This window comes from Drosophila rhopaloa, unplaced genomic scaffold (assembly GCF_018152115.1).
Source record: "Drosophila rhopaloa isolate 14029-0021.01 unplaced genomic scaffold, ASM1815211v1 contig_163, whole genome shotgun sequence".
Classification (NCBI taxonomy): Eukaryota; Metazoa; Arthropoda; class Insecta; order Diptera; family Drosophilidae; genus Drosophila; species Drosophila rhopaloa.
Window position 1 is genome coordinate 1,093,298 of NW_025335043.1, and position 24,934 is coordinate 1,118,231.

The following is a 24,934-nucleotide window of genomic DNA, read 5'->3' on the forward strand; positions in this document are numbered from 1 at the left end:
TGACCATTTAAGATTAATTATTACCGAAAATAAAACAGGAAATCTTCAAAACGTAAATTTACTTTCGATCACCTGTTGTAAACTTCACTTCTTTCATGGTTAATTATATTTCTTATTTGTATAGTTAAGCCATTCTAAATGGTAAGTATCTCTTAGTGATTTTTTTCTAACTAGGTACTTAATGTTTAAAAAGTATTTCACAGAGCTTTATAAACTTTTAAAAATGCAATTGTTACATATTTAAATTAAATTATGTATATCATTTAACTACATCAAATTAAATCAACTTAATAAATAAATGCTGATAGTCTGAAATGAAATATTTAGAAATGGATTTTTGTATACCTACTAGATTTTGTATGCTCCTTTTCTTTGTGCATTTTCAATGGAGAGATGTTATCCTTATCTTTTAAAAGATAGATTTAAGTGTAATGAAATGAATTACGATTTGTTTTATATTTTTTTCGACTGTAGCTATAAGGTTCGTCATTCACTGTCTCCATTTCGAGCACAGCGCTTGTCAATCAGCGCCCCTTGTTGAGAATGACGAAAAGTGCATAATGTGGGGGTCATTCCAGTGGGAGTTGCGGAATGGGGGCAGCGACACAATGTGTTCAAGTGGCCTGCGGAATAAATCATGCGTGCTGACCGAACGACCTCCCACCATTGAATTCCAACTTCAGGCTCCAGAAGACCGACGACAATTGCGACCACACTTGAAGCTGCATTAAGCGAGGAAGTAACGAGAACTCAGTGCGTACACAGAAAACATTTACAATACTAGTTCAAATCATTTTTTGATTTTTCATAGCCAAATTTGACTAAGAAGGTTTAAAAACTATACTAATTTTCATCGAAAAATCTTCAAATAATGTATTAATATTAAGTTTATGTCATATAATACCATCTCTTGAATGATTTTTCTCTGTGCACACCCTCTACATCTCATACCCTCCTCCGACACCCCCGCCCCAATCACTGATGACTTATCTTATTGTTGATAAATGCTGCATTTCATTCCTGTCTGACTGTGGTTGCTGCTCAATTGTTGTCTGTATGTGGCATGAAAATTCGACAAAAACTCACTTGAGACAAATTGTGAATTCGTTTAAGGAGCATCATCTTGAAGTGCGCTTAGCTCAAATTTGTTTTGTTATGGAAAATGTTTTATTAGCAGTCGGGCAGGGGGCATTACTTCTTGGGGATGTTCCATGGAAACTGTCGCGTAGGCGTTTGATTCAGGCGGCTAGATGAAGATTAATTGCGTTCCACAAAAAGAGGCCAACGGGGAGGTCACCCCACACACACTATCTATATATCTATAGGAGCCGTCATATCGAGTTGCAAAGCCTGTTAACTGAAGCGGAATAAGCTTGGAACATTTTTGAGAGCCGCACATGGTTACCTTTGACATCCGCGATGACATAATCTCATCGCGATATGGTGACCGTGAGATAAACATCGCAAAGGTATCATTACAAGGTCCAACAGGAGATTTGCAGTCATGGCAACAGGGGAGAGGCCGGGGAGATATATTTATTTCGAGGGTTGCAAAGTCAGCCAAGTGAAAAACAAGCAGAGCACACGTGGACAGGACACACGCCAATTTGGGGGAGAGCCGCACTCGCACTATACCATCCCAGGCAGCAGTCAACAGAAATTATAATAACAGTAATTACCAGCAAACCAACAGACCATCAGGGTCCTCGAACCCAAGGAAAAAGGGGGGACGGTACTGAGGGAAAACTTACGTGTTTCCTACAATCAAATTTATAACTCAAGTGCAGGACAACACCCCATAACACTAAAGCAACAGGAAGTGGCGGTTGTACACCGCATTACACTCTCAAAAAAATATATTCAATCAAAACATTAGGTGTTGGTTAAAAGAATCTTGAAATACAAATTTATTTTGGGAACTATTCATATGTGATAATTTATTTAGTTTCCATAGAAAAAATTATCGGACTCCGAATGAAATAAAAAATTATAAAAAGGAACATAAAATAATTGATTATCCTTATAATTTCAAACTTATTTTTATGGTGGGTATACATAACTGAAATCATAAAGAAAATCATTTTAAAATAAGGCTTTACTTCTCAAAATTTAAGTCACATTTGAATTTGATAAAGTAAAATAATCGGGGCAAAAATAATGAAAGACATAAAGAATATAAAATCTGCAAATCATAAAGTATCCGTGCTTAATTTTTAAATCTTTTTAAATACAAAAACGTCTATTTTCCTAGTGTAGAAAGCCACCCCCAAGAAAGGATTTGAATTAAACTAGGAATAGAAATCGGAGTCTATATAAAAGTTAGTTGCATGTTTCGCTTGTTGCAGTCGTCGCCGCTGATAAATGGGCCACGTGCCTTATCATCCGGGAATATAGCAAGCAGCGGACATAGGACATGTAAAAATAGAGCAGCTCTAGTGGAGTGATCGCGTACCCCCTCGCAAACCAAACCCCTGATTATGCAGCCGGGCAAAATAGATGCGAGCTGAACACGAAAACCAATTTGTAAACGACAAATGCAGACAGGCCGCGGCGAAGGGGAATCGCGCGCAGGCCACTAATGTGGCATGCAAACACACAAATGCATTCAAAATAATGCCAATAATAATAAACTCGAATCGAAAGTGCAAACAGCGAACTTTCGAAGGAGACAAATTGGCAGGGGGAAAAACCCTTGTCTTAAAGTTCACTGCAAAAAAAATTGTATCACTATAAGAACACTTGTAAAGTGTGTCATAGGCGATGAATGTTATAGAATACTATAAACAAATTAATAAACATTTAAAATTGTATTTGAGAAAAGTATTGCTTAAAAATTAAGTTATCTTCTACCCTATAATCAAAATGTGTTTTATGATCTTATTATTGATTATCATTGGATAGTACATTCGTACATATTTAGATTTTGTAGAAACGTGACCAAATTGCTTAAAATAACTTCCCCACTTAAATCTTATTTTGTAGTCATATATTAATCTCGTTTCGATTGTATTTTTATTCAATGTATTAATTTTTAAGTTTAAGTATTTATATATTTTTCCAAAAAATAAAATGTATCATTAAACAGTATATACTTTCGCTTTTGTTTGAAATTGTTCCATACTTTCATTGATATTTTCTCGCATGATATAAAGTCCAATTTTTTTGTGAGTGAAGCCCTCCAAGAATCCCCTTTAAGCTTCGGGCATCCCCAAGGACTTCGGTTACTGTTCAGAAGCACTCCCCCTCCACAGGATATTCAATCCTGCCCATCCCCCTCCCCCAAAGAGCTCACCTTTTATCGGGCTTTCATCAATTTACGGTCTGTTTTTTTTCATATTTTACCAATCAGACAAAGCGCGTGTCCCGAGAACGTTTTGAATTAATTTAATGCCCTGTGCCTGCTGCCAGATGATGGCCCAAAGACCATGTCGCGTCAACATCATAATTCAAAAACTTCATTCGAAAACATGACGTTTTCATTTCGGCACGCGTCTCACCCAAAAGCAAAAAGTTCCTTTTATTCATTCATTTGCTCGGCCGGAGGGTTGGAAAAGTTGCCACGGTGTGAAACTCGCCAGCGGCGCTTTCATAATCATAATTTCATTCCGCCTTTAAGTGCTGAGAAATTGTGTTTATGTTTAGTTTAATTTGCAGTTTTCAACTGACAAGAGGGTGAAGCCTAAATGTGACCCTGTCATGCAAAAAAAAAAGGTTTTACAACCAGGAATGCACTTGGCAAAAATAATGCAACACTATTTACTTATTAAAGCTGAAAACATTTTTTAAATACTTTTTATTGTATTTATTAATTAAAAACGATTTTGTAGTAAGTCCACAAATGAGAACACAATTTTTAAACCAATAAAACCTTGATTTTCGAAGAAATGTTATATTTTTTAAAACACTTAAGAAAAAACTTCCAAGTGCACAAAATGCAACAAGGACTACGATTTTGAGTCTGTGGCTTTTAGTGTTATTTGGCTTGGTCGGCTGTGAGGCATGAAATTGCAGACTAAAGCCGTCATATGGGGTTGAACCAGACAGGGTCCTGTCAAGCTTGGTGGTTTCTAATAGACCTGATTGATGACTCAGCCGGGTGGCATATGTTCTGCCAAAGTTTACGGCCAAGTTAAGCCTGGGAGCATCCGCTAAAAGCCAGCCAGGTCCCCTGGGGGACTAAGGTTTAAACTTAAAAAAAAGTTGAAACTCTAATGCCACATAAGCTGCCATTAAGGCATAGCTGTCAGATCCACACCCACCATTAAAAATGAATAAAAATCAATTTAATAATTTAAGCTAAAGACTTTTTCAATTAACGACGGTGACAAGAGACCACAGACAAAGCCGCAGCACATCAGAGGCCACCGGACTCCATTATCCTGGCTGGGGGTGTGGTCGGCCAGCAGATGAAGCAACGTAGCGGAAATCGAAACCAATAAATTTCACAAGTCTGAGAAATTATTAAAATCCTAATTGAAGCGGGGAAAATATACTTCATCTATGTGGGCGAGCACAAGGCTCTTTTAGTCCTTCTCATCCTTCTTTTTGTATCGATTTACCTGGCTGGCGAAGAGGATATCTTTATGGAGGCGTTGGCTGCTAATAGCATTTCTAATTGGTGGGCAGGCGACTGCTTTTCCCAGTACAATAATGCGGTTTTCGTTTGATATTGTATATCGCAGGACACACACGATCAGAGTTCCTGATAAAATTAATCAGAAGTATCTCAAATGGCGTGCGAAACTATTTTTGTCGAAATTCCAGTGAATAACAAATATTTATAATCTCTTAGAGTTAATATAAATATTTTTATTCTGAATATTAAGTTATAAAATGGTTTAATAAAAAATGTTTTCAGAATTTGTGGTTACAAGTACGGTCACAAAATATGGTCTGCAAGCCTAGATTTATAATTTTAATTTCCTATAAATCAAAATGAAACCTCTTTTCAAAAATAATCAAATCAAGTATTTATTGAACCCTATTCAAAGATATGATTCCAGCCAATATGTATTTGCCTACCCATTCAAATTGAAGCTGTCAATTTTTTAAACAGCTAAATCTTGATAAAATGCCACGCTTGCCCCAAAACCCGAAAAAACTTTTATCGAAAACCAACAAAAAAGCGGAAAGAAAGAGGAAAATCAGCAAATAATAAGCGAAGTGTCGCGCTTGATTTATGTGATTTGTTTGGCGCTTTTAGAGAGTAGGTGCCAGGACTCGTGTGGGTGTGTAAATGTGCCTTTAATGGCGCTTTGTCATCATCAACATTTGTCCTTGTGCCGATTGCGTAGCCGGCAGGCAACAGGATATGATTTATGCCCTCCATTTCTAGGCGCCCTCATATGTGTAGTTTGCTGTTGGGTGTTTTTTTTCAGGAAAACCACCAAAAAGCCGCAGCTAACTTGGCTTACTGCCGGTTTTTTTTTTTTTTGGGCTAAGAACTTTTTCTGGCTTTGTCGGCCTAATGACAATTTTTCATATGATTTGCTGGTTCAGGGACTTGATAATAGGCAAAAAGTCCAGGGACCTAATCATAATTTATATAGGTTCTTGCTTACGCCTTATATTTCTGTGATTTGATTTATGTGCCTGCCAACTTGCTGTTCATCTGATGCGATTTTAATGTGGTCCGAATCCATATAAAGTTTTCTCAATTGATGGACTTTGATTTGAACCCTTGAGTACTGCATTGAGTGATTGATTCGATGGCATTTCTTCAACTGCAATCGCATTCCCAGCTTAGAATGCATTTTTCTTGATTCTTTTCTCGTTCGGCATCTGTGTGGCAGGGGTCGTAAATCATATTTCTCTTGACATTTCAACTCGGTCCCAATTGAGAGTATCTCCTCGAGCTGCATTGTTTACATAAGCCAATTTGATTACGCTCCGTTGACAATTGAATGGCAAGCCAATCAATCACAACTATTCCCGACTTGGCCCAGAAACAATGAGTGCATAAATCAGGGCCCGATGCGGTTGAAATAGTTTTCGCAATTGAAACGCAATCCGCAGTCGATGCGGATGCTCCGTCCGGGTCAATAAAGTAATTGAGACTGGCGCCGCGGAGGCGGAGGGCAAAAGGATAAACAAACAAACCGGGAGACGCCACAATGCCCGGAAGGGGTTGCAAATGAATGCGGGCTCTGCATTTATGCAAATGATATAGACCAGGGCTCGACAAGATACAGTTACCCGCTCTACATTAAGTTGGGATCATGCTGGAGATGGCAGCGTGTCTTTTTTTTGGTAATGAATGCTAAGTGCACCTTTATTTTCTTTATCGAATTAAATATATAATAAATATTTGATCTTTTTATTATTTTTCAATTAATTTTTGTAGCAATCCATTACCTATATTTATTCAAAACACAAGTAAATTAGTTACATAGTTATTTATTGTTTCGTGAGTGATTGTTACAATTTTCATTTGACACAGTGTGATTTAATTATACAGTACAACAAGGAAAATACTACTCCAGTTTTGACTGCGGATTTTAAAGAGTTTTTAACAAAAACTTTGGGACCAGAATTTCAGTTGCACTCCAAAACCCCAAACTTGTTGTACAGTATAAAAAATAGAAAAAATCGTGTGTTTATTTTTAGTTTGCTTGGGACGGATGTAAAGAATATGATTTCAACTATAATCCGAAGTCTTTAATTTTACAGAGTTAACGTATAATTTCTGGAAAAATTACATTTTAAGATATATATTTGTTTTTATGCACCACCGACTTAAATAATTTATTCACAACCTCTCACGTTCCCATCGCTAGCTCACTTTGGTTGTGGTGCCGCTGGCTGACTGAATGACAGCGAAGTAAACACAATATTTACACAGCCAGAAGTCCGGACCAGCTCGCATTTAAAAGACATCAACACGAAAGGGTTAAAACGATGCATTTGAATTACCAAAATAAACACGAAATACGAAAATACTTTTGAGCCCTGATCAGGGGCGAGGCGTTCGACTAAAGGGGTTAATTGGACCGCTTGCCGGATCGCGCTTCAGAAACATATATACTCGTATACTCGGTGGCTGACTGACAAGTCCCTCGTCGAAGGTCTCACTCTGCTTATGACAGCTGTCTAAAAGTTTTCTCGTGTTTCTGCCGCTCTTGTTTTCTCCTTTTCTCGGTTCAGGAATTATGATTGGGGAGCGGTTCATTAAACATGAATTTTCGTATTTTCTTTTAATTTACTTGCCCCATTGTTGGCTCGTTTTTGGCCAAAAGGACGACTGCCTGCTGACAGCACCATTTAAATTGGCCATTGTGCCAAAGGATATGGTAGATATATACGAATCGAAGTACAGGTAGTTGGGTCCGAGAACAATCGTGCAGCTGCCCCAGAGAAGGACGGGAATTGACTTTGCTGACTCTGATTGTGTGTGTTGCATGTTGCGGTTGATAGACGGCGACACAGGCACAAAGGGAAAACTCATTATTTCCCGTTTTGTTTTCCATTGCAACGTCATTAACTGCTCGGTTCCTTGCCTGCTGATTCCATGCTATAAATTCCCCTAGAGCGGTGCCAAAAATTTCATTTAGGTCTAGGTCTAGGCCTAGGTCCTTGGTCCTTGAGCATGACAATGGGACAGGACTCACCCATCATCCTGACAGCGGCGCTCTCAAACCGTCCAGACAGTCAGGCACTTCTTTTTGTCTAGTCCTTTTTTCGCAAATGCTTTGTTCCAGTTTTTGGCATTGTTTCCGATTTTTTTCACTCGCCGTGCAGCCTTGAAAAATTTGGGATGAAAATAGTGAAGACGAGCACTCGGCTGCTGCAAGGACATTCTCATTGCTTTCCACTTGAAAATCGCATTAAGCGGATTCCGTTTCGCGCTTTTGTCTGGCTGCATTTTTCTCTCATCAGATTTTCCTTTTCGGCAAAGGAGACTTAGAGGCAATCCGGGATATATGTGACATTTTGCCGGGGATTAGGTCATAGGTGAGTCTGATGCGATAACAAGAGGCGTGTGTGGGATGTGCTACAGAAATTCCCAACAAAGAACCCTAAGATCTTACTTTATTTATATGTCTTTAACAAAAAACCTTTTGCAAACGAGGAAAAACTTTTCCTTTTGCTGGGCAAACAAATCAGAGCCGTTTACAAAAACTAAGTCAAACTTTATTTCATTTCACTAAAAGGTCCGTCCACTTGATCCATATGTCCTCGAAGATAACTCAATTTACGTTGATTACCCTCATGAGTCACTTCAAACAAGAGAGTGCTATCTCTTTATCCATCTTCAGTTTGTTTGCTTGTTCTTTTCTGGAAATATATTTTAATGTCTAAATTTCATTAATTCCAAACAAACAGGAGGCGCCCATATCGAAAATTACAAGTCGCACTTCCTGCGAACGGAACGGGATTTCGGCTTGGGAAAAATATCAAATTACATCCTCGCTCATATTCAAATGTATGTTCGGAGGAGGAAAAGTCTGGGTCTGGGTCTGAGGTCTGGCAGCTGCTATTGCTGCGAGGGCAGGGCCATTAATTTCCACAGGAAAGGCGACGGCTAAGTAAAGGATAACAAGCCTAACGACTGCACATGTCTTCATCTTGATTATGCCACATCCTGGCGGCAAACGCACACGTACCAGGACCTCTCAACCTCCGAACCTCTCTATTTCTCCTCTCGTAAATGCACCTTTAAGGGTCGCCAGTCGCAGTCCCAGTCTGATTCAGAATCGGTCTCCGGTTCGGGACACATTTTTTATGCCTAAGCTGCAAGTGTGACATTCTCACTTGGCCATGACACCTACTGCGTGGAGCAGTCGCATCCTTTTCCCCCTTGAGAAATTGTCACACATTTGTTCTTCCCGGGAAATATAACTCTGGGCCTCGTTGGCTCTCTCCAATTTCACATGATTTGTGTTCCCATCTTTTGTACTTCATTAATCTTCGGTGGGTTTTCCCCACTAGATGAAATTTCCACGCTGGTAGCATATCAGGCAGAAAAATTGGGTCACTAAGGCAGTCGTTAGATGGTAGTGGAGGTCATTAAGGGCTTACAAATAACAGTTTTGTTTGTCCCAAGGGAACAAAAACTAATATGCAGTCGAAAATAGCCTTCGGAAAAGTAAAAGTCTACTGGAATTGCAGACTTTTTAAAGATGTGAAAGCTGAAGACAAAAATTGTAAACATTTAGTAAAACTATCAATTATTCTTCGAATATCAAGAAAGGTCCTTTAACACGTAGGTAAAATAATTTTTTTCTAACTCCATTAATCTTAAAAACATATTCTTTAGAATGCAGAAAACTGCGCCCCTTAGTTGCTGTGACATTCAAATAATGATTTGTAACCTTTAAGCGTTATCATCCCATTTTCAATCTGTTTTGCTTCACTATCGTTCCGGAATAATCGCAAAAATTCGGCAAACCCTCTGAGCAAACTTCGGGCAGCTGTTCGCACTCCACGGACCCTATCTCCCACCGTATCTCTTGACAACCCAAAACAAAGGAAAACGGCACCTTCAGCAGCACACTGCATCCATCAGAGATTTTCCAATTGCGATAACACTTCACTACTTCCGGGAGAAGAAGAAAAAAGGAAAGGGTCTCTGAACAAAGGTCTGCAACCGCAAAACGCCACATTGGAATTTTCCCTGGCCTGCTCGGCAGTTTTTCACGGTACGCTGCGAGTTTTCCAGTTCAACATTTTAATGGGCATGAAAAAAAATGAACCACTCGATACGATGCGGTCCTTTCCTATCAAACATGCACATAATATAAAAAATAAAAAAGAAACCCTCGTACGCCAATTACGATTTATTTGTCCGCTCTGAAGTATGGAGGTAAATAAAGCCCCTAGCCCCGATCTACCTCGATCAAAATGCTGTGCATTAAGTGCAGCGATCTGTGGTCGTGTTCCACCTTATCGGGCACTCTGCTCTAGCTCTTTTTGTGGTTGGTTTGCCGTGCATAAATTTGTTCGTTATGCCACGGAAAAACAGGGTCACACTTCGCTATCACAAACTGGCATTTTGTCACGTTTTTTATGGTTCGTTTTCGGGTTTTCCTCCAGCATTTTTCCAGCGATTAAGTGTATCATGCATCCAAATATGCTCATTTAATGCGCACTTGGTCGTGGTCTTGGTCTTGGGATTGAAGTGGAATTGCGCCTCTCTTTTTTTAGTAATTGCCGTACAGGAAATTAGTTATTCACATTGGGTTGTGCTTAATTTATGCATCGCTATAATTGTTTGTGCTGCTGGAAAATCGTTTTCATTGTTCGTGTGCGGGGCAAAACGGAAAGTTCTCGTTAATGTGGGCGTTATCGAAATCATTACGTAGAAGCAAAAAGAAAACAAACATTTCGGAGTGGGGGAAACTCCATATATTTGATATGTAACGAAACGTGTGAGAAATTCCCAAAATCCATCGGGCTTTTTTTATCAGAAGAAATATGAATGGGCGGGACCGCTGGGAAAAGTAAAGTGAAAGAAACTTTGATAAATGACTGATTGATCGGGAAGCGCTAACTAAAGAAAAACTTGGTTTTCCTGGGGGCAGGCACTAAAACCATGTCAAACAAAATTATCGGCGGGACAAGTTAATGTCCTATAAAATATGAATAACGAAAGTTTACCGCTTCTTGGGAGCTAAATCAAAACAGAAATTAACAACAAAAATTATTCAAAATGCTATGCTATTCCTCCTTCCCCCGAAAACCCAAAATGATTTATGACAAGGGGGCGGGCGAAAAAAAGGGGGAAAAACGAAACGAAAACCGAAACAAATAAAACGAGAACATTGAAAATCAACCAAAACGCAAAGCGCAGCAATTAAAAACTCCGTTGAACTTGCCGGCAGTCGTAAACCAAAACTGGAGAATACAGAGAACGGAAAACCGAGATCCAAAATGCATTGCCCCAAAGGCTTTGACAAGAGCAGAAAACAATTAAACTAAGATTTAATGGTTTTCACACATAATTCTGGAGTCTTGTATAAAATAAAGGATTACCCGAAAACCCAAAAAACACTTGAGAGAGATTTAGAGAATTCCAGACCACCCCTAACAAATCATTTATAAACATAATTGCTCGAATCTCTTGAGAATCGGGTTAAAGATAAAAGATAAATGTGGAAAATCTAAAAGGAAACAAAGGCGCCGCAGGCCAAATGTTTTTCAATGGGAAAGCCCCATGGAATATTTTTTGGAATAATGATTCTAGTGGCTTTTCCACCAAACAAATTGTTCTTGCCGCATATCTATAACTACGTTTTTAACACTTGCCTTAGACCTCCTGTCGTGCAGTGGAAAATGAAATTGGGCTTGTCTTTGTCAATAAATATACATTTATTTTCTTTACGCGCTGCGACTATAAATTAAATCAGAAAAACCCAACGACCTGAACAACAATAACAAACAGAGAACCGAGAGTTTTCTTGTAGGCCATTTATTGCTCTCAATAATGAAGCCATTACATTCCGTTGAGGGGGTGTTATTGCAGTCAATGCCTAAGTGCAAATGGCCATTAAAAACAATTTAAGGGGCGGATCACCATTCTCAGCAAAAGCATTTAGAAATATTGCAAATTACTGCAAATAATTGACAAACATTAAGTGCCGAGTGGAGTGGAGGAAAATCGGGCCGTCGAAAGGCAACAGCTGGCTAAATTTACACAACATTCACTTGGAAAAATCAAAGGCTCTTGTACAAATTCCAGACTCGAAATTGATGTTATTGTGATGACAAATCAACCTCAGAGTTGGAAAAGCTTTCTATCTAATGAAACTGCAATTCACACAGGAGTAAGGACGAGTTTTTCCCAGCTGTTGATGTCAGGGGGTTGCACTTGATTTATGTATTCTTTCCTTGAGAGTCCCGAAAGTGCTTTCTCATCGATACCATACAATTGGATATGTTATTAAATGCTGCAACCGAATTCAATTTTCGCAACTGTTGCCAAAATATCAGCTTAGCTAAGTGGAAGGTCGCTGGGGTGAGGGGGTGGTGATTTGTGCAGGGCGGAAAATTTGAACATTTGTTAAAGCGACTTATTAATGTTATAATCTAATTATGATTTGCAGCCTTGGCTTTGATATCCAGGCATAAAAAATAATTTGTTCTGAAGGGTAGAATATGCGGGTTAGTTTTTTCCTGACCAGGGGTAAAATATATCCAAATATGGGATTAATTGTAAGCTGCTATGTGAGTCACAAAAGAGGGATTTTAGTTTTTATACTCACATGATTTATTGAGGTAGCCGATCAGGTATTAACTGCAGCTGTCCAGAAACTTTATCGGACCCCCAAAAAACAGTTTCAATTAACTTGAAACTCAACCTCGATTTTGGTATAAGCCGACAGGATGGAAGTTTCCTTTATCCTTCCGAAGCGCTAATTAAGTAAACAAAAGAGGAAACCTCTGAAGCCAAACCGGAGCAGCTCAATTAATAATAAAATGCGAAAATGGGAAAATGGGAGCGAGCCAAGCGTAGCTCGTAAACAAGCCACAAAAAAACTTGAACTCATAATTTCCGGAGGTGCTAATAAGTTGCAAAATTATTTTCAATGAAAATGACTGCGGGAGAGCGGGGAAAGTGCGGGAAAATGGGGGCGGGGCAGCGGTAAAAGTTGCCAGGGCAGCCGCAAAGTATAAAAAATTGACTTCAATTAAAGTGCCATAGTTGCCTGTATAAACAGCACACGGAAAAATGAAAAGCGCAAAACGGGAGCCGAGAGGATAATGATAATTACGGCCAGCCAGGCGAGGGGCTGGGAAAATCGGGAGCAGGAGGACTTTGGTTCCGACTGCTGAATGAGACTGCAAAGTTTTTGTGTTTATTTTATGCTACTGCAAAAAAGAGACCAGAAAAAGACGATGAAAGTTTCAATGTAGTGCGGCTGATAAAGAGGAAAAAAAGGGAAACTGGCAGGAGGAAACTGCATCCCAGTGGGTGGGTATAGAGCAGCTACATACGATTACGAGGACGTTAAACAAACAAGCAAAAGGCAATGTGTAAAACCAGCACAGAGAACACAGAGGCAAATGAAGAAGCCAAATGTAGAGCGCGCATCATTGACACACACACACACTGGTTTACACACCTTTATAGGCAAGGACTCATTCAGGACACACGTTTAAGATCAGAGTAATAGCAATCCAAATCGAGCTGATTAAATTCCAAAAATTCCAAATTGATAAAAAATAAATGCTGAAAAAAATTAGCTTGTTACAAAAAAAACAATATTTCGGGTCGGATTTATACCATATTTAGGGTAACTACATTTTATACCAATTTATTTCGAAGTTAAAAAAAAGTCAAAAAAAATAAATTTTCCAATTACTAAATTGGAAAACGAAATGATTTATTGAAAAAATATATGTTAAAATCACACGAAGGTTTTTATGCATTAAAGCTACTTCTTGACAAATTTAATTAAAATATGATATTAATCGCTTAGTACAGCTGCAATTCTAATTTGCTGCTTTGATTTTTATATAGTGTTATAATTTTGACCATGGCTATAAATATCTACGCCTTCCGCCAATAAAGAAATGAAAAGTTGAAACTTGGGTTGGCTTCTGTCGCTTTTTGCTGCCACTGCTACCGTTTCTGATTCGGAACCAGAATCAGAATCTGCTGCTGATTCTGCTTCTTTGCTGTCCGAAATGAATAACTCGCCAGCGGGCCAAGTTCCCCGCTCCGCCACCTCCTCCTCTACCCAGCCCCTTGGCCCAGTGGTGTCACCCCCTGCTTCCACCAATAACCACCCAACCACCCACTGGGGACTCAACTTGTTGAGGAGTGACAGACCCACTCACTCGCCCGCTAGTCCGCTCACCAACTCACTCACTCACTCACTAACCGAATGAATGACTGACTGACTTTCCTACCCCCAAGGTTCATCGTCAGTCCGTCAGTCACTCAAACTCGCATTTCATTCCATTTCCATTTCATTCACTTTGCCCGCTGCCGCTGCCCAAAACATCCATGTCTCGTCTTTCATTTCGCTGCTCCTTTTTGTTTCAGTGTAGTTTCCGTCGGTTGTAGTAAATTTTTCTCATTTCGCTTTTTGTTGGAGTGGTTTTTATACCCGGTATTGGTAGAGGGCTGTGGTATACTAGATTCTGTCGGATACTATAAGATGGACGAACACTTTTGGACCGAAAGGAATATGTTTTCAGTACTATGTTCATTAAAAAAGCCAACAAAATATTGGACATGATCAATAAGAAAGATGATTTAGACACCCATTCGAAATAACATTAAACAAAATATGTAATAAATTAATAACAAATATAATAAAAAATTAAAGACATGGAAATCAAGTAAAGTATGAATTCCCCTTTTATTCAATTTTTTTATAGCTCTGTTATTTATTGTTGGCCAATCCCTTCCGGTTCTATTAATCATTTAGGTTTACAAATAAAATAAGCTATGTAAAAATTGTTCTTTAATTATATAATTTTCTTAATAAAGACCTATGTGAGAGTATTACGCCTTAAGATAGGCAACAAATTAACGGGTATCTCAGAGTCGACTATCTCATTTTCCGGTTCCTACTTCTATTTGCGCTGTTGCTGTTTTGAGTGTTCCACAGTTCGCGTGTGTGTGTGTGTTTTGAGCACAGCAAATGAAGAAAAACCAACTCACACACACACACACTTACAGAACGAGAGAGGCATAGAATGAACTAGCGGTAAAATGCATGAACAACGCCGGCTTGCCTGTCATGAAATTTGTATTTGTATCTCAGCGGCCTTCCTCCCTTTCTCCCGCTCTCGCTCTCTCTCTTTGACTCACCCCCGCCCAGCACACTTCACCTCACCGCTTCTTCTTCCTTCTCAGCGCTCTGCGTCTCGTGCTCATTTTCCGTTGTATTTCTCGATGCAGTCGCCCCGTGGATTTCATTTTCTCTGCGCACTTCGAACTGATCGCTCGTATCGCTCCCGGGACTCGAAAACCGAATTCCGACCTCTAATCGAACCCAAATCCGAAACCCAACAATCGCCGGACTTCGACTTCGACTCGAATTCCTTTTACGCGCTAACTTATTGAACACTTGAAGGGCACATTAAGTTCTGAAAATTACGACTTTAGCATATTGTGTTTGTGTTTAAAGAGCAAAGTGTAAACAATCCGGAAGAATTATTCCCCAAACTGACGAAAATGGGTCGCCTGTTCCAATACAATCGCTTTGGCGCCACGGATAGCATCAACAAAAACATCAGCAAAAAGGATACTCAGCACAAGAACAAGATGGTAAGTTTCTTTTACACAAGTTTTCAAGATTCTTCAAAGTAGCCTTTAAAAAAACTTATGATATATAAAATAGTATAGAATTTGAGTTGAGATTTTGGGTTAAAGCTTAAAAGAGTCGTAATATGACAAATTGTTCAAGGATTTATACCATATTTGCTCCAAAGACGGTCTAAGGACTATCTAAAGACTGAAGCGTTTTGATCTATTCTGAAACCGTTGGACTGTTATTTTAATTATAACAAAAGAGTATTAAATAAAAGTTAAAAAATTAGATATTTATTTATGATTCAGATAGTAGTTTATTTTCCAACTGAACTTACATCTGATATACATATGTAGATTAAAATGATCCTTAAAATAGAATAAATAACCTTTAGATCAGGCATTCAATAGATATTATTATCTCCCAAGCCCCAATCCGTCTTCGTAAATATCCATGCCCATGATGACTCAAGCAGTTTAGGGTTCTGTAGAATCTAACAGGCTAAGCACATTTCACACTCCCCACACACCATCGAAATATCTCTGTAGACAACCCACGCACACTTAGCACTATCTACAGTGAACTCCCCACTATGTCGACCAGCTGAGGGAGCGGGAAAGGGGGACATAGCCAAATTCAAAACACGAACGACAACAATTAAAATGATTTAGTGTCACAGATACCAGAAACAACACAACCGCCACACAAAGCCAGAGACAACAAAAACAACGACAGTGCAGCATAATAAACTCGACTGTCGACGTAAATCAGTGGAACACTAAATCACATAGGGCCAAATAAATATGATTTGCATAAAAACTAAATCAAAGTATATATGCAAACAGAAAGGGCGATAGTAAGCGACCTAAGCCGAGCGTAAATCTGAATTCAAATAAATCAAATTGTAAATGCAGCCTGATTTCTGGCGATAAGTAGAGCAAACAAACGAAGCCCGAGTCGGGAATTGAAATCGGAACATATGTTCGGCCCCGTATAAAGATAATGATTGATTTGAGAAAACGCATTTCTATATGCAAACAAAGCGCATATGTTATTTGTTTTTGATTGGCGATAAGCGCTAACTAGGCTTTATCGTCTAGCCGCGATGCCCGAAAGGCGATAGGCGCGATAGCTTAATTAAGACAAACTACCTGGCCGTGCTACCTGAATGCAAAGTCAACTTTCCTTAAGTCCACAGCTACTTTACTTTACTAATCTCCTTATTTGACTTGGGATGCGGAGATGCTGCACAGAGATACACAGATGCAGATACAGCCATAACAATGCTCCGACATCTGAGCAGCATTTATCAAAATATTTGTTTAAAAGAACCACGACGAACAGAGAAAAGTTTGTAATTTTAAACTGAATGACAGTTTGCGTTTTGCCTCCTCCTTTTATGCCGACCTCTGCATTTTTCATCCAGTCATTTTTCACTGGAATTGACACCCATCGCCTTCTGTATCTCATGGCTCGTCTCTCGGACTCTTTTTGTTTTGATCTATGAAAATCTGTCTTTCTTTCCTTTTATTCGGTTTTTCTGCTTTTGGTGTAGGTGTTGGTTGTTTTGGCTCCCAAAAGGATTGTCCTTTGAAATGGGAAGTCTGGGTGTGGCCGCAACGGGAGTTGTTTTACCAAGAAGACTCGAGTCCTACAAAAGACTTCTTCAAACTGAAAAGTGCAAGAATGCGCCCTCTTATATCCCTTAGATGTCCGTGTATAAATCGCTCGACACCTCCTCCCCGAAAGCCCCACCGCTTCCGTTATCAAAATCTATTACCAGACACAGTCTGTTTACAAAGCCAACTGGGTGTGCTGACAAACGATTTCAATTAGCCGGTTCGCAACAGATAAAAGGCATCTCGCCTATCACGGGTCAATGTTACAAAACGGAATCGTCACGAACTGCAGTTCTGCGGCACATACATACATCGAGAGACCAGAACTAATAAAATTGTCACACAACTGTTGGTCTTCGGTCTGTCTGAAATGACCATATGCTGTCTGGTTGGTAGGGAATCGCTTATGAGAAGGAGGGAACTGCAACCATATTGCTAGATTAAAATCGAAGACAATTAAGACGGAAAAGATAAACTCGAGTTTCCAGCGGTCTTATTAAAGCAATCTTCGCTTATATGGGGTTTATTCTGTCGAAGTGTTTATGAACATGAGATTATAGCTGGGATGAGTATTTGATTACATTTCATTAGGCAGGCACATTTTTAATTAATCAAAGAAAAAACTTTTTCCAACTCATTTGATATTCCCCTTGAACTATAAGAATTTATTTGAGCAGTAATATGACCCATCTCCATTAACAATTAAATTAAATTAAACTCCAAAAATGTAGGAAATATTTAAATTAGAAACAAACAATCATCCATCATAAATTTAATAATAGGGAGACAGTTGATTAATTAAAATGACAAACTGTAATGACCATCAAATCTTTTGGATTAATGATGTGTTTATAACTATTTATAAATTAGCCAGCATAGTCATAGTTGTATTAAATTGTTAGAAATATAATATATTGGCACACCTACTTAAATTTGTAATTAACAAATAAGAAATGTTTAATAATATCTAAACCTCCTCGGACATTCAAAATAAAATCTAAATTTTTCCCAGCTCAAATTATGATGTACGAGGAAAAAAAAAACAAAACAACCGTTTCCGCATAAACTTTGTTGAACAGACAATGGATTCGAGCGATTTGTGCTAGGGAAATCAGGCTGAAAGCATTTTCCTCCTCGTGTGGCTTATGATGCCATGCTCTGGTGCCTTCAACGCCCTGCCTAAGTGGATTTCTTCGACTGCAGAGATCCCGTGATGGGCCTCATAATTCTCGATGAGATGCAGCTAAAATTAAATCAACTGCTGGCGACGATTAGCAGCAATGAGCTGAGGCATTTAAATTCTAAGGCATTTTAATGCACTTTTCCCTAGGAACTCTGGCTCCCTTTCAAGGCCAGTGATTAATGTTTATTTGGAGTTCGTGTTCTACAAATGTATTTACATGCAGACTCTTTGATTTTTGGGGGCCCCTGGAGAGGAAACTCTAAGGATAGAAAATTAATTGCACCGCTTTTAAGTGCATTTAATTAGGAATTTCCAAGCAGACGCCTCGTTCACTAAGCCCAAGATTTATTGGGGAAACTGCAATCTGCAGCCTGCACAATTGATGAGCATAATTAAATAGCCGACGACTGCAAGCAGGCGACTTGCATGCATTGTAATTTATGCTCCATATTTTGCCCAACTGCCGAATGGCCCCGTCGCTTTGAGTAAACAACAATTTCACTTATTTTCATGCCGTCTGCCGCCTCGACCATCAACTGTCTGCATTGTTATTTTTACGCTCGACTCAATATAAATTTTGCGCCCCTCTTCGTTTTGTTCGCCACATGCCACGCCATGAAAATGTAATGCAAATATGCAAAAAAGCTTTCAGCAACGGGATCCGAACGGCCCAACCCTCTATATCTCTTTTTTTTGCCCCCTACCCCTTTGCCTCTTCTGGCTACAAATAGTTTTTGGTTTTGGCTTAGTCTGGCCATCAACCGGGAGCCGAGAACCTAGCCAACATCATCGTTATCACCAGACCGTTGTCCGTGTTTGAGTTTCATATGGCTTCCAACCAAGGATTTGTGTGCATTAGACGACTAGTCTCGGGGAAAACTATGTGCAAGCCCAGTTACTAGACTTTCCTCACACAAGCCGACGTACTGGAGTTGTAGAAAAAGTTGTCAGAGTCTCTAATTAAATTGTTCACCAGCTCTCAAAGTGATAAATTCCAAGAGTTCGTTGCCTGCTCTTCAAAAAAGAACAAAACTTGAGATTCATCTCTTGAACAACCCACGCACAGCAGAAGAAACCCCAAAGAGATATGCCCATAGAATGCAATTAAAATTTCAACAATTTTCATTTGCATTTAATAAACCCATCAAAATGGTTTTTTAAACACGCATAAAACACACGGTTGAAAAGAAACAACTCAATTCGTTTCACATTTCAATAATTTTATATGACCCAATTTTTTACACCTATAAAAATGCCACAAAAAAAAAACAAAGGGAGGCCATAAAAAAGCCAATGCCACACGCCATATGTGTCTAAACAAAGGATTTTCCAGCCAGAGGCAAAGCTAATTGTAATAAAAAATTTACAAAGTATACCAAAAACCTGAAACTATAAACATTTTTCCTGGCATATAAAACTAAATTAGTGAGAAAATCATTTTACGAGCCCCAAAAACGAACTCGTTTAACCAACTAAAAGAAAAACTCACTGAAAAACCGTATTTTTTCAATGGGAGCGGGAGGAGAAATGTGTGCGGGACGTGTTTTAACAAAATGTCATAAACTACTCGCAAGTCCATGTATCTCTGACATTTTGAAAGCCCCGACACGTGTGTCCGTGCTGGGATCACTTTGAGTTTCTTTTGGTGTGGCATAAAACTGTCAAATTAGCTGGAACTAAAAGCAAGATGACTACAAAATATTCAGAAATGCCCGACTAATGGCCCGAAGCCAAATGAAATATTACTAATTTCGATAGGAAAATGTCTTAAGGAATTTTCAAAAATTCATTTGATATTGCTAGAACTGAATTGCGAGTGGGTGGCACGGCAGTATTTAGGGGGTGGTAAAATGGGAGGAGTATTGTTTTGGCAGCACAGCTGCTTTGGCAATTGCCCAATTTGTGAGCGGATAAGTAGCCGGTTAGCGTTATTGCGGTTGCAATTTAAAAGCCACCAGTTCACCAGTAACCACTTCCGAAGGTGGAAAGTTGTGGGTTGCATGAGTGTAGGGTGGTTTTGTTTTTCAAGACCCTTCAGCAGCTGCTTGATTTTCCAGAGCTAACTCAAAAATTCAGGCATATGTCGGTGGGACCTCAAGTGGCGCACAAAGGAAACATTTCAATAAATTCATCGACTCACTCCGGGCACTTCAACTAATTTCTGTACCCCCCTCTAAATGCACAATAAATGAGAATTTAACAACTGTTTTTATAAGGCCAAGAGGGAGAAGGCCAAAAGGGTCTGGCTGGTCTACCTACCTTCTTGTCTGTCAGCTGTCGAAGGTGCCTCGATTCATTTACCTGAGTTTTTATTGTAACACATTTTGATTACGAAAATATGCTAACACCTCGCAGGGCAAACAAAGAGCTGGCCAAGAATGGAAAGCCGGCCCGAGGCGCTGTTTCATCATCAATTAGAGCTCAACCTTTCCGCAGGGCAGGATCGGAATATAAACCAAATGGAGCTGGGGATGGACGGACCTATGATTATTGCATTAGCAGACCCGCCATCAAAAGAACAGGGCCAACACGCCAACACCTTTGGGTCACTACTGTGTGCTGGATTTTATTTCGGGGCCAGCTCTCTTCGGGCTCTATTATCATTGAAATTACTGTTCCTTTTCTTTTGCCTGGCTTGGCCTGGCCTAGCATAAATTAAAACTCATGTAGCTGGCAAGAATCGTAGTCATTAAACGCTTGTTGGCCCATTGTGTTTGATTTAAGCCGATAAAAGGTACACTTTTGAGGCATTTCACGCCGCTTTTCCCCCGCCGAAACTTTCAACAGATTTATGCGCTGCGTGGCCACATCAAAGAAAACTCTTTTGGCCATGGCTCGTTGGCCACGAATTAATGGCCAACCGGCCAAGATGTAGCAACAATTTTCGGCCCGCTCCATGTTTGTTCACAGACAAACAAGATTTTCAATTGGAAATGCAAATCAATGGGATGGCCTGCAACGGAAGTTCTGCGTCTGCACTTCCTTTGTTTGTGTTCCCAAACCTCTAATTTATTGAACGTGTTGAGTTATGAAGACCCCTTCCACTCGCAATCGAATTCAATTTCGTAATCCCACTTCGAGCTCTACCTGGTCGCCAGAGTTCCTTTGTGTCCTGTACTCCTTTTCAATCGATTGCTCATTATTTTGCCATTTTTCCTTCGAGTGTGTGTGCGTGCTGAAGGGTGCCACGAATTCATGGATCACAATGCACAATACCGAGGGGTGTATGTGCATAAGGGATAGCACTGCAGCAGTTAGAATTACCGGGAAGTTTTCGAGAAATCGAAGCAGGAGGTTGATTCCCAATCTATATTCGTTAGTTCAAACCAGTGAACATTATAAACTACCTCCATCGCCGAGCAATTTCGGTTGTTAACGTTTTCCATATTGTAGATCCAGACATTCGACATCACTTCTTCTTCATAATTTTAAAAACTAAATATTTAAGGAAATATATAACTTTGATCTAGAACGCCTTACTTTACCTTACGATAAATAGAAAACACTTAGGCAAACACATAATAATATTAGGTTATATCATTTTGTCATTATATAAAGCAGTTTAATGCCTTAAAAAAATACTTAGTGCAAAGCAAATACTTCCCCCCTCGAACTCATTTACAAACAGCGACAAAAGTGTTAAATATAACCACCTTAAAGTGCGAATTATTTAAATATTGTTAGGGCGAAAGTAGGTGTTGAAAAAAACCCACTAGCAACCCTCGACAGGAGCTGCATATGAATATTTTATAAGCGAAATGAAAAGCAAATACGAGCAGGGAAAACAACGGACTGGCAAATTGTACAACAATGAACAAGTAGAGCAAGCGCATTACAAGGATATCACAGCAGCAGTGACCCAAAAGCATTAGCAGAAGCAGTCCTCGGGTTTTTATAAGGGAATGGGACTGAGAATGGGATTGGCCCAACAAAGGCGAAAGCAGAACAAAGCCAGGATAATGGGATGGCAGTGTGTGTTATCTGCGTGGCTGTTGCATAAGAGCGCTGTTCGAGTGAAATGGGAAACCCCGAGGCAAATAAGATTTATAGGGACAATCCAGACACTTTCTACAAATTTTCCTGACCAAAACTAACAAAAAAAACCACCTTGTTTGTTCTCCGTCCAACAGCTACGTAATGCCATCAAATGTCCAGGCTACTCGGACATCTATGGCCAGTACAATAAGGACGCGTCCTTCGAGAAGTGCCAACAATGGAGCGACAAGCTGGAATTTCCAGTTGCCGGAGATATGGATAAACAAGAACCGATCCAGAGTCGCACGCACAAGGTCTACGACAGCATGAAGAATTTCCTGCAGCGCAAACTCTTCGCACAACCCTCGCAAAAGGAACAGACCTTGAACGAAGAACCCACAAGCGACTATGATGAGGTGTGTATATCATATGACATTAATAATGGTTCGGAAAACATTTAAGAAAACAAACATTTTTGGTCCAACCTTTTACAAACTAGTGTAAATATGTAAAAAGCATTCACTACAAACGCTTTAACTTAATCAATATTAATAATATTTGTTTTAAAAGAAAACATCTTTAAAAAAACTTATACCAAATTAATTGCTTCTGAGAGGAACTTAATAACTACCTATCTCAAAAGTAAATATTCAAATTTTATATCTTGAAATATCAGATTAAAAAGTAGTCTACAATTAACAATCAAGAATCTATGTAAATTAGTATTTTGATGTGTGACTATCTTAGGTAAAATATTGTGGTTGGCCCTAAATAAGTTTTCATAAGTGGTACCATGACTTTAAGAACCCTTTCTTTTGAATGGTAATTTAATTGGTTTTTCTCCTCTCTCTTTAGCAGGACCTTCTCGACTCCTCGTACCACGCCGACGCGGAGGAAGAGGAGGAGGAACGCGATGCGGACTGCAGCTGCAGCTCCACTGGAAGTAGCACCACCAGTAGCAACCCAACCACGCCCAAACGCTCGCCCCAAAAGTCCTTACTTTCCCTCAACTGCTGGCAGAGCAGTCAGCCGAGCAGTGACTCCAATCCTGAAGAGGAGGAGGAGGAGGAGGATACAAAGGAGGACTCCGACGCTGGGATATCCGATTGCTGTCAACTGTTGGCTGAGAGCTCCCCCAATTCCTTGAGCAAACGCCGCAGAGCCGCCCCTCTGTTCACCAGATACATCAGTGCCAACCAAAATTCTGATGATGATGATGACGAAGAGCCGGAGCTGCTGGCGTGTCCTTGGTATCAGCCCAGGATTACGGCAAAGGCCGCTTTGGAATACCTGCAGCCGGCCACACCTGGAAGCTTTCTCCTGCGCCGCAGCACTCCGCGACATTTCGAACTGGTCCTGCGACTCGAAAGGAGCAACAAAGTCAAGACCTATGCTGTGCAGTCCACCCGGAATCAGATGTACCGCCTGAAAGGAGCCAAGAAGCAGTTTACCAGCCTGAAAGCCCTCATCACGCACCATTCCGTGATGGCCGAACAACTGCCATTGACACTGGATTTGCCCAGGGAGCGTCATGTGGTGAAACCCCCATCAGTGCGCTATGCAGATGACTTCGAACCCCTGGAATCCCTGCAGCTACTCGGCATCCTCAAGAGTCTGCAGGCCAAAAGCATCGAGATATAGGAAATAATTAATAAGCGGGGTATCAAGGGGCGGGCATAATAATATCGAACTGCAAAGGGAACGATAGGTGAAAGTAATTAGGAATTTGTTTTGTTCTATGCATAAGTACATGTGATATAGTTTACGGACTTGCGGGCTGAGCAACCCTCGAATTTAGTTAAGGTTTACCAACTAATTGAAATATTTTGTATCCGACGTAGGCTAAGTTTTCTATTGTGAAAGTGAAATATGAATAAAAATCGAACAATGGCATTCAGCGAAAACGCAACCCTCGAGAGTCTAATGTGTCCACGCCCCGGCAATCAATGCGTTTCCTGTCGACCCCCGACCCCCAGGAATCCTCCTGGAGGGTTGGCCAGAGAACGCTTCACTTACATGTGATTAGCGATTCGAGTGGCTCTCATTAATTTTTCAAGTGCGGCTCATGGAGCCCTCGACGCAATTCACCCGGCAACATGTTGCTGGCAACCTTTTGGTGGCATGAATAATTACAGCTGCTACATTAGTTACAACATTCAGTGGGGGGCTCTATTCTGTATTATAAAGTGATGACACTGCACGCAACTGAATAACTCATGACACCTTTCTCGATGATTACCAGATTTTCATTTTCCATTTTATCTATTCACTCAGAAAATAGATTGATAGTAACCTAGTTATATCAAAGTAAAATAAAAGATGATTACATCGACTTATAAAAAAAATGCTTTTAGCATATGGCAAAGACAACATTCACAACTAAGTTTTTATATATCATTAATTAAAAAAGTTCTCATAAACACTTATTATTCCTGTTACTTTTAAATTAAAAGGCTATATTGTATTGAAATTGTGTAATTGTGTCGATAAAAGCGTTATCGATCGATTTTCTTAAACCGAACTATTAGCCAAGTCGACCTTGCCATGACCATCTTTCCAGTCTCTTAGTTTTAAAGGTATCTAAATAAAACCTTCCCAAGTGACTTCTAATTGTACTTAGTACATGAGTCACAACAGGCCAGATCGGACGTATATATCTTAACACTGCCAGAGAAACAACCGACCAGTAAAAGGAATAAAGTATTTGTCTGTTGTTTTTCAACATGTTCTTAAATATAGTCAATATAACTTTCGATATCAGTCGACTGAAGATCGATAGTAAATCGCAAAGCATAGATATATTGTCGATTGATTTACAGCTCGACTTGCACATGTAATATACATGGCATTGTTACATTTTCGTTACATACATTATACATTATACGAAACTTCTAGCGCATATAGGTATGCTATGATTTTTAAAGCATCTCCAAAATATGATCCATCCTAAAAGC

The 24,934-nt window shown here is 39.6% G+C and overlaps 1 protein-coding gene across 2 annotated transcripts; it reads left to right on the plus strand.

Annotated features, from left to right (window-relative positions):
* Positions 1 to 14,857: 14,857 nt before the first annotated feature.
* LOC108046284 lies at positions 14,858 to 23,889 on the plus strand. 2 transcript variants are annotated; one of them, XM_017125889.2, is made up of 3 exons: positions 14,858 to 15,220; positions 22,136 to 22,396; positions 22,836 to 23,889. In XM_017125889.2, exons 1-3 carry the CDS (start codon positions 15,128 to 15,130, stop codon positions 23,619 to 23,621), a joined length of 1,140 nt encoding a protein of 379 aa, XP_016981378.1. In that variant the 5' UTR covers positions 14,858 to 15,127; the 3' UTR covers positions 23,622 to 23,889. The 2 variants fall into 2 exon arrangements, with proteins under 2 accessions (XP_016981378.1, XP_016981379.1); XM_017125890.2 differs by having other exon boundaries at positions 22,839 to 23,889.
* Positions 23,890 to 24,934: the final 1,045 nt, after the last annotated feature.

What these genes read in the sequence shown, in the direction of transcription:
- LOC108046284 (XM_017125889.2), top strand. Translation starts at nt 15,128, where the DNA reads ATGGGTCGCCTGTTCCAATACAATCGCTTTGGCGCCACGGATAGCATC. An exon ending in CTCAGCACAAGAACAAGATG is followed by an intron (nt 15,221 to 22,135) that starts GTAAGTTTCTTT and finishes TCCGTCCAACAG; the next exon opens with CTACGTAATGCCATCAAATG. An exon ending in CCACAAGCGACTATGATGAG is followed by an intron (nt 22,397 to 22,835) that starts GTGTGTATATCA and finishes CTCTCTCTTTAG; the next exon opens with CAGGACCTTCTCGACTCCTC.